General features: G+C 43.7%; 1 protein-coding gene across 1 annotated transcript in view; it reads left to right on the top strand.

Moving 5' to 3' along the window:
• tns2a (tensin 2a) overlaps window positions 1-10,474 on the top strand; it is a gene marked incomplete in the record, with an annotated part of 47,928 nt that overhangs the window by 22,051 nt on the left and 15,403 nt on the right. Inside the window, 2 exon segments of the mRNA XM_035657397.1 lie at window positions 9,244-9,282; window positions 9,726-9,767. Of these exon segments, the coding sequence (XP_035513290.1) occupies window positions 9,244-9,282; window positions 9,726-9,767 (81 nt within the window).

Raw genomic sequence — 10,474 nt, 5'->3', positions numbered from 1 at the left:
CAGTGTCGTAACATCTACAAGGAGGAGCTAGGAAATAGAATACAATATTCATAGGTATGCGGCTTTTATTAGTGTATAATCACCTGAAAATAATAAATCTTGTGTTTTCTTTACCTTGAATTAACCGTTTTTATCTACAGGGCCTCTTCTACGGGAGTCTGTTGAACTGCCGTGTTATCTACAGAAAGCCCAGAACCCGGACACTGGTTCTAGTACGGGCCTACCTTGTGCTGCGCGAAGCTGAAGGGAAGGTGAGTGAGCGTTCAATCTGTAACTATGTCGACTAGATGCCACCTAAATCCTAAACATCTCGTCCCTTTAAGGACTAGCTTCAACAATTTTATGTGTTCTGGCAGTCGAAATGCAGATGGTCATCCTGCTCTCTTTGCTCAAACCGTGCAGGACTCATTTAATGGCAGTTTTTGAGAGTTACCTGGCTACAAGCTTTGATAGACTATACTTCAAATGCATCCCACATGTCTAATGCCCCGAAATCATGAACAAGTGGAACTTCATGAGAACCCAGAAAGCACCAGCCTAACGGGAAAGGGCGGAACTTCAAGCCCGGCCTGAGCCAAAAACAACACCTATGGGTCTGAAAACGCTTGTTATCCTCTGGTACTATAGGAGTCCCTGTATCACACCTTTTATGGCTTTTATGCATGTGAGGCCGGCTAACAAAGCGCTTTATCCTGTTTTCATTTCTTTCTATTTTCTCACTGCGTCAGCTACATGTTTCCCTGCTCCACTCTTCTTGCTCTTTGTTCCCACGACCTTTCTTTCGACCCCAAAAGGAAAGAAAGGGGTCTCTGTCTCTAGCGCATTCTCCGCGTTTTGCTCCAAGCAGCTGAGAGGGAGGGCCGAAGATACTCGCAGGTCACACTGGGTCCCTGTGGTGGAGCTTTAATGACCGGGTGGGCATGCACTTCCCGGTTAATGGAGCTGGGGGTCAACTAGTGTTTGACTGCGCAGATATCCTCGTAAAGTCTATGCAGATGGAGAAACCAAACAGGAAGGCACATGTGTTGCTTGTAACAGTACATGTAGAAGCGCCGACACAGTTCACCACAGCGGTTGTTCTCATGTACCCATCTTTATCCTCCTCTCCAAGCCCAAACATGGGCGAAGGTCTAAGCCGGACAAAAACTAAATGTGGGCAAATAAACAAAGCAGGAAGGACAATGGGGTCGGGATAATTGGGAGTAGACATCAACAAATGGAGAAAATCTCCCAGTGATCCCAACCAACAAAAGGCATTATTTGACAGACTTTAGTCCCTTCCCTCCCCTGTCTGCACTCTGCGGTTTGAGCTTCCCTCAACTGATCAAATTCATCCTGTTGATAAGAAGGGCCGCAGAATAACAGTTCCCCAAAAGCAACAACGCCGCCCCTCCTATTTTCTATATTTGCCAGCACCGTTCAGCCTAAAAAGGTTTACCGGTTGCCCAAAAATGCAGTTCACATTCCCTTCAGGCCAGAACACTTGGCTGCATTGGTTAGAAGTCTTGGGCCCATCACCCCCTCTGCTCACAGTAACCAACAGCTCACAATCAAGACGATCCTGTGGTAAAATTGTCTTCCCTGAGATTTTCTTGTTTTGCTTTATCACATCCTCAATGGAGGCCCGAGGGAGGAGGATTTAGACCCAGAATGGGACACGAGACAAGAAGACACCCCAAAGACACGAATTACCCCCCATTAGTCAAGGCACACAACTGGTGGATACCCTACACGGAAAGTTTTTGTTATACTGGTAAGTAGATTGGAGGGTAAACTGTGTGATCGCGTTGAACCACAACTGTTCGTCTACTTCCTTCCCAGGATTTCTCTTGCAATTAACATCAACAAACTTTAACTTTTCTTGGGGGTACATTTGTGTCATCATGTGCAATGCCCTAAAGATGAAACCCAGTACAAAACATTGACTGTAGATACTCACTAAAAATGGTGACTCATCATGTGCTGCACCAGTTGGGTATATCAATAGTTTAAAGATCCTGTTAAACAACAGTACCAAAACGGTCTCTTCCCTGTTACAGCATTCAAGAGAGGGTCAACCCACTGCTAATTATGTGCGGCTTGATGCCCCCGGCTGGCAACCCACGCACACCAGCAACACACACCACACACACCACACCACACACAGGACTGGCGGAGTCCCAACGTTGGCTAACTTTAGCCTGTCTCTTTGGTTTTAACAGGTCTCATTCAACCTCCCTCCACCTCACTCACTTCATTCCCCTCTGCTCAGCCCACCACTCGCCACCACACACACACACACACACACACACCGTTGAACTCAACACATGCCAGCCTATCCGCAATTACCAGAGCTGTCTGTGATAAGGGGACTTACACACTGGACCTTTAAATATTTCCATGGGTGCAAGAAGTAAACAAAAGATGGCATATAGTTTGCAACCTTGCTAGGACTCTGAAGCTAGGACCTTAAGCAGAGATACTTCATTGCAAGAGAGCGTGATAAACTGTACAGTGGTCACTAGGACAGAAATCCTCTCCAAGCCTGCATGTAACCACATGACAAACAACTTTCCAAACCATTTCTCTTTGGGTGACATTCCACTACAACTACAGTCAGCAAGCATGGAAGTAAGTGGGGTTTCTTTCTATCATCTCAAGAAAACCAAATCGTTCCCTTAAGTAAACAGGTGGGTGCATGTGAAATTGTCCACAAATATAGCACATGATTGCCAACCCCCAGTCCTAACTCATTCATTTATTGTACCATTCATCCATTTGGAATCTGAACTATGACAGAAAACGTGTAAGAAATAAAGATCTTGCTCAAACTCTCAACAAGCATGAGCCTCAAAGGTAGTATAGGGCTTGAATGTGTGGTTAGCTTCTTCGGTACATTAACCAGAACGCCGCTTAAGAAGGCGGAAGTAACGGTTATTACAACATGTTTGACTGGTGAAAGTAGCATGTCAGTAGTTTGTGATCTTGCTTTGTCCTTTCTTGTAATCTTACGTGTCGCCGCTTCATTCATGCTGACATACCTGTTGCATCACCTTTGTAATTGCCCTCGGGGGTCTTATTGCTGTAAGATCTCACTATGCTCTGTTCACTTGAAGGCCCACTGTATTCTTTGTTTAGCTCGCTCGCTGATGATGGTGATGATGAAAGCACACAAGGTTACAGCCAACATCGGCTTTCACTGCTGATTCATTGCAGCTTTCATCAGTGCTCTCTGATTGGCTCTCCAAAGGGATTTCAAGGAATGGGGAGACTATGAAGCGTAAGGCTAACCATCAAAGGAAATGCTGCGTGAGTGCTGCATTCATATTCAATTCAATTCAATTCTTTTCAAATAGACAGGTCTAGACCGAACCTCCTTATAACAATTTAAACAGAGACCCAAACAGTAACCACCAATGAGCAAGCACTTGGCAACAAGGGCAAGGAAAACCTGCCTTTTAACACATGGACTCACTCATATGGAGTAGATATAGTTTGATCAGGATCTCACAGAGGTAGTGACTGTCGTAGTACCTCGCAGTGAAGTATGCATTCTTGCAGCATACATGATGATGAATCTTGGGACGAAATAAACAAGAAGTTGTTGTTACTTGGCAACAAGTCACAAATCGGGTTAGCTGCTTGGATAACCTCAGCACTCTGTATGTTATGCCATGATTCAGTCACATAGCGTTCTCCTACAGAAACCTTAGGTATAAAAAACCTAAACGGAATTTTTGCCCTGTTCTCCAGCAGCAAATTGCATCTTTGCGAACGGAGCGGTACAGTCTGTGTAAATGTCAAAAAAAGACATCTGTGAGATTGCAAAAATGTATTTAAAGATGCAAATCGCTGCTGTATAACAGGGAAGTAAATTATATGTAAAATGTTTCCTTAATAGGGAACTGAATCATTGAGTAGTGTATGAAGTGTAGAATGCACAGTGGGTCATATGGACAGTGTATTTTTGGTATTTAGTTACCATAAATAACGTAATATATACCTTATTTTTCATTTTATACTGTATTCACACACACAGACTGACTTACTCTCGCAGGCTCTCACACTCATTGCCCTCACACCCCTGTTTCTCACACTAATAACATACCAAGGCTGCTACCTCACCCCCTAGTTATCCCTCTTGGAGCCCACAGCTCTTAAGCCATGCGTTGAGAGGAGAGAGCTGTGCATTATCCATTAGCTATGCTTCTTCTGGCTTTGATGGATCAAAGAGCATGTAAAGAGCTGGAGGAGCCAGGGCCACTGCAGCAAAACAAAACGGACAGAGAGAAAGAGGACAGAGGACAGAGGGCTGGCAGATGGAGTTGGAGGGAAGAGGGCAGGGGAAGGAAAGGAGGAGGGGTGGGGTGGAGATATGGAAGAGAGGGTTACGGGGGTCACGGCTCTCTGAGCGTCGCCAGCTGGACCCACCTGAGAGGAGGCTGCAGAGGGCAGGATTTTACTTAGAGTGAAGGAGAAGCTGGGAGACAAGTGTATAGACTGTACAGAGGAAAACAGTAAAAATTCCAAAGTATGCAGGATTGTTTTGGTCATGTTCACCATATTGGCCCCTTTTGAAGTCATGCAAATCTTCTTGAGCTACTCGAGTGTTTACTTTGCTATTTATGCGCTTGAATCTGGAGCAAGTCAGAACAAGCTATTCGTGGGTCTTTGTCTTTTTCAAGTATATTTGGTTACTGGCGGTCACAGGGGATCAACCTTCAGACACTTCTGAGCAGTGCCTGAATTGGACCCAAAAAGGTGACAATACCCTAATTCAGCACAACCCTAAACATAACATACCCCTATTCTTTGGGCGTTTATATATCCTTTTAAACAAAGATATTTTCAGTGCTGTTTGCTTAGCATTAAGCTAGCTACAGTTGTTTAGGAGTATGTTATCAGTGTTGCTGTACCCAGGGTTTTAGAAATACTGAGGGGTTACCAGAGGGGTTTTGGGGCATTCATCAAAGCATCAAAATTGTTCTTTTTGGGCAGTTATTTCACGACTGTTGTACCCCTTGGAAAAAGTACCGCAGACCTCAGTGGTGGGTACAGCCATTCTCACGACGGGTGGTAGAAGTAAGGTACTCAGTACTGGTGAGTACTGGTCCATTTCAGGCACTGCTTCTAACACCAGGACCGACAGTGGAGGCTCAAAAAGGAGGTGCAGTGAATGACTGGGAGTCGAGAAAGCTGGGTGTGAAGGTGGAAAGGCGAGAGGAAGGCAAACAGGAAGGTGTTTGTTAGAAAGCGATTAGAAAAGAAAATAAAGAGAAGGAAGGGGAAACAAGTATTGAGATCGAGAGAAGAGGTGGGGGAGAGGATAAACAAAGGAGGAGAGAGCAAGAAAGAAAAGGTGAAAAGAGGGGAGGTATAAAAAGGCAAGGATGTAGAAAGTACATAACTTGTAAGAAAGTTGAATGACGTAACTGAAGAGAAAAGTAGGAAACAAAACAGCAGAATAGCAAAAGCACAAGTAAGACAGAAGTGAACAGGGATGAAAAATGGAGGAGCAAGTCAAGAGAGAGAGGGGAAAAAAGGAGAAATAGACTCACAGATAGAGTGGCAGACAAGATGAGAGGTAAAATGAGGCAAAAGGGATTCAAATAGAAGGAGAGCGATGGGTGGAGGTCTATTAGCAGGAAGTTTGTGCGTAAGTGTTGGCCTGGAGAGATGGAATCTGGTGTGGTGTGTTTGTTCTGGCTTAGCAATCGCCCTTAGCAGGCCCCTTTACCGGGCACTGGGAGAGAGGGATGCAGAGGAATAAGTGAAAGAGAAGAAGGAGAGATTAGAAATGAAGAAAGAACGGCTCAATGAGCAGTGTGAACATCAGCCCAGGTAAAGCCTGATCGCTGCTGCGTTCAGAAATACAAGTAGTGAAGGGAACACACAGTCAAAATTGGGGAACTGTAGTCATAACAACTGGAGGTTTGAAACAATGACTGTGTGGTGGACTTCTTCCAGGGCTGGCTGAGTGAGGAGAAACTGGAACCAGTGGATGAATCCAGAAGGTTTTGATTTTTCTTGTTAGAAGCTGTTTGAATTGCTGCATTTTCCAACAATACCACCAGATTTCATTATGAGTTTTGTGGCATGGCTTTCATTGAATGGTGCGCACACCAAGACCCACACAGCAAGAATAAGGCATTTGCTGACCCGGTGATACACAGTACTTGCCAAACCTCCCAGTTCTTCCAATTTACATTTTAGGCCTTAAAGTACAATTTTACACATTGATTGATAAATGGCTTCAGACTTTGGTTCCAGACATTCTTTAACATGCATACAGTATATTTTATGTTCACATTAAATAATTAAATGTCATAGCAATGTTATTTGGAGGTACTGTACTGCCTTTTCATAGTTATACATCACACCACTAGAATGCACAGCGTTGGCGACGGTATAATTCCTGGCTTGATATTAAAGCTTCAGGAAAAGAATCATTGCTGCATGTCTGATAAAAACACTTGCTGGAACGTCTGTGTACGTTTACAGATCCTAAACTCAATTATATTTTGCCACGCAGCTACACTGGAAATTGGCATGAAAAACTACAGGAAGAAACTGCTACTGCTGAAAGTTGATCCAATTTTATTACTGAAATATCTGCATTTTAAGGTCAGACTATATCTGTGTTAATGAGAACTGGAAAAGTGCATGCGACAATCTACAGTACATGGATGCAGGCACACATAAACAAATAGGTAGATACACTAACAAAAATGTATCCTGGGAAAGGAGAACAGAGTTTTGTGAGAATTCCCGGGAGATACCAAGTCTCAAATCCTGGCCTTTAACCATACACTCAGCTGTACAGTCTCTGCAAAAATATCATTGTCCTTCGAGACACCAAGCTGCCCTGCCCAAAAGATTTGGCTACTTGCCTGAAATACAAAGTGAAAGTAGAAAGTTTAAAAGACAAAGAAAGTCTTTTTCTGGGAATAGCCTGAAAAACTTCAGAAGAGAAAAAGAAGCATCATTCCCTTTTAATGAGAGTCAAAACGTAAAGAGAGGGAAAGACGTATGTGAATGGGACAGGAAGGAGGTAATTGCTCGCTTGCCATGGTAGTTTGAAATTTAGAGTTGTGGAGCAGAACGATAAAAGGAGGGTCCTGCATGTAAAAGGCCCAAAAATCTGGGCCAACCCTGCAATATTTAAAGAGCACTGACCTGATTGAAAGACACATTTTTATACTAGTAGATGAGTTTCATATGTCGTATTGGTTCACATGTGCCGATTCAAGAGAAACCTTAAATACCATGAAACTGATCTTTGTTAGCCAGAGGGACTTAAGAGGAATTAGAGCCTGACCCAGCCCAAACTGGATCTGGTCAGGAATTGGGTTCAGACTGGGAATAAAAAAAGAACCACAACACAGGATAAGATTTGAGAGTAATTTCCCTACGGAGATGGAAAAAAGCATTAATTCTCAGAGTGAGTCATACAGGACATTGTCCAGTTAGTCATTTGATAGCCGATGTTCTACCTGAACCTGTTTCCTGCGACTTCTGTCAAACACGGCAAGTCTCGATTTAGCTCATTATCTGTTCCTCCGCCTTCCTGTTGATGTATGTTGTTACGCACAAGCAACACCAGAAGACTGAGCTTGATGCTAAAGAAAGAAGGGAAGAAAGTTAGTTTAACACAAACTGTACAACACACACACACACACGCAGACTGTGGTGACACACCCCCAAGGTTCAGGGCCTGTGTGACTTCCCTTTTGTGCACAATGAGATATACACAAGCCCTTGCCCTTTTCCTGTATCCAAATAAACAGTCCAAAAAGGGCTTTGTAGCGGGAACACTGCTTTGTGTGTGTGTGTGTAGGTGCACGTGTGTGTGTCCACGTGTTACGTAAGCATGACTGTGGCCCTCAGCCCCCTTCATTAGGGCCGCTGTTCAGCTCCTGCTTCCTTTGGTCGCAGTTCATTGACCTGTAGGCCCATAACAGACATGGGAATTGGATGTGTCACTCTGTATGTGTGTGTTTCTGTCTCAGTGCTCCTCCAGCTGTGCGTCTGGCTTCACATGTGCACATACTTTACATTTTGTAAACACGCTCTCTAACATCAGCTGTACTTGTATTTACTTGGCACTTAAGAGCATCTAAGTAGTTTTACAGACAGTGCTTATGATCTATTCATCATCGTGTACTGTCGTTTTTAAAATGTCGTTCTCTCTGTATTCCTCCCCCAGTCTGGCCTCAACTAGCTGCACTGTTGAGCGGTCTGATAGTGGTGAAACACAATCTTAATCTTAGATGGGCAGCATTCCCAGCAGGAGTTGACAAATTGAGATACAGGGTTAAGATGTCATGACTTTTTGGCAATTATTCTTGCGCAATATAGCTAGGCAATTGATGGCCCAAAATTCCTTTTGTAGATAATTATGACATTATTCTTGGTCCTTGTTTCAGGGACAAAAATGAAAGCCTACAGTTCTTCAGTAGCTGTCCAGTGATGTAAATATGCTACTTATTTACCAGACTTTTTAGGATTTCTTTTGTAGATATTTGAATCTTAATATTATATCTAAATATGATATATCTTAGTATAAGTATGATATTTTAGTAATAATACCTTTATTTGCTTTCTTGCCAATTAAATTAAATATGGAGCCAGGAGACAGCTAACATTAGCTTAGCCCATAAAGAGTGGAGGTACACCTACCAGAACCTCTAAAGCTCACTAATACATTGCACTACATTATATATCTCTTTTGTTTAACCTTTTACCAAAACTGAAATGTAAAAATGACGAGCTGTGGTTAGTTGCTGGAACTTTTCCTTCCCTAAGCTAGCCCTCTCGTGACAAGCTAACGCTACTGTGAGGTAGTTGCATTTTTAAAAGTCAACAAACAGCTTTGCCTTAATCCACTATATTTCATTATCTGTGGTGCCGAATGCTAACGTTAGCAAATATAACAGCCTAGTTAACTGAGGCTAACCCTCTCCCAGCTCATAAGGAGACAGAAATAAGAGTGGTATCACACTTTTCATCAAACCCTCGGCAAGAAAGCAAATCAGCGTATTTTCTACAAACTACTCCTTTAAGGTGGACTTCAGGTTCAATAGTGAGTCAGACTTTTTTTGCTGATTTTTCCATCTCTATCTTTTTGTCTGAGGAAGCATTTGCTCTTAATCATCTCGCAACTCTGACTCCTTCCTTCTGTCCTGAAGCAGAAAGGATGGATTTGTTTCCCCGCCTGTGTTGGAACCAGTGTTGCATTGACATGTGTCTGTCTTTATGTTCCAGGTGACCTCTGCCTGCATCCCAGCTCCCTCCAATGATCTGGTAAGTCTCTTTCACACACCCATTTCTTTTCCTTAAGAGCATTCTGTGTAGAAGACTGGTTTTCCCTCTTTGTCTAGCCTTAGTTACAAGGCATGGTTTCCCAAAACCACCGTATGGTTTCCTACTGCTGAATTCCTTTTGGGAAGCCGAGCCCTCAACCCAGTTTGAGCTCGGTTCATTCCTGGAGCGCTGCAGTGTGGAGGCAAAAAAAAGTTGATGTTGCTACAGGAAGTAGTGATGTTTATCCATTAGAGAGTCTGTTTGTTTAATTAACTCTCCTTTCCTTCCTCTATATCCCCTCCTCTTCTCTCCCCCTTCTCTCCTCCTTCTTCACCTCCTTTCAACCTCCTCCCTTTACCCTACTTCCTCTTACCATCCTCCTCTTCACACCCTTCTCTCCTCTGTTCTCCTTTATCCTGTCACCGCTCCTTCATTGCATCCAGCAGCGTAGAGGGACCGCTCCTTCTCGACACACCCAGCACCTGGTGAGCACACTCCCATCCTCTCTCCCTGTCCTCCTCACCCGCTTCAGAATCTTCCCTTGTCTTTCCCCCCATGTCCCTAGAGTAATGCTATCTATCTTGGAATTTTCCAAACCTGCCAGGGTTAAACCGTTTGTGGCTTCATTTAACTTGATTTAGTACATACTAAACAAACCAAAGGGAGAGCAATGCCAGATACAGCAGAGGATGTACAGCAGTTGTAAAAGCTGCTGTATTCTTTACACGCAATAATAGGAAAGCGTCAGGCAGGTTTCTTCTGAGGGTTGTGCTAAGGAAGGCCATGAAAAGTGTCCTCCTCTTGGGAACTGAATGTGTTTTCATGGCAGTCAGCCCATCAGATTTGATAGATGTGTTGTCAAAGTGGAAGATCTGGTCTGATTGTGGCACTAGAGGAAAGGTCAGGATTTCTTCTGCTTCCAAAGGTATATGATAGAAACAGTTTGGGAACCCCAGGTGGTGCTGGGGGATAGGTCAGGTGTGGACTGTGCTGTACAGATGGATAAGGTCTGTCCCAGTAGCCACACTTGTGTAAGCACTGAAGTCAGCTAGTTTGTCCCAATCTGAAAAATAGCAACCGCTGGAACACCTAAGCCACTCTTCAGAGTCAAGTGTATCCCACTGATTCCCACTGCGCCACACCAATTGAATTGTAGGCTGTAATACACCTTTAGCTTTAAAGGTCCAGTGTG

The sequence above is a fragment of the Morone saxatilis genome, unplaced genomic scaffold, assembly GCF_004916995.1.
Source record: "Morone saxatilis isolate NCDOM2014 unplaced genomic scaffold, NCSU_SB_2.0 Contig15, whole genome shotgun sequence".
Taxonomy (NCBI): domain Eukaryota; kingdom Metazoa; phylum Chordata; class Actinopteri; family Moronidae; genus Morone; species Morone saxatilis.
This window is presented reverse-complemented; position numbering and strand designations above follow the sequence as displayed.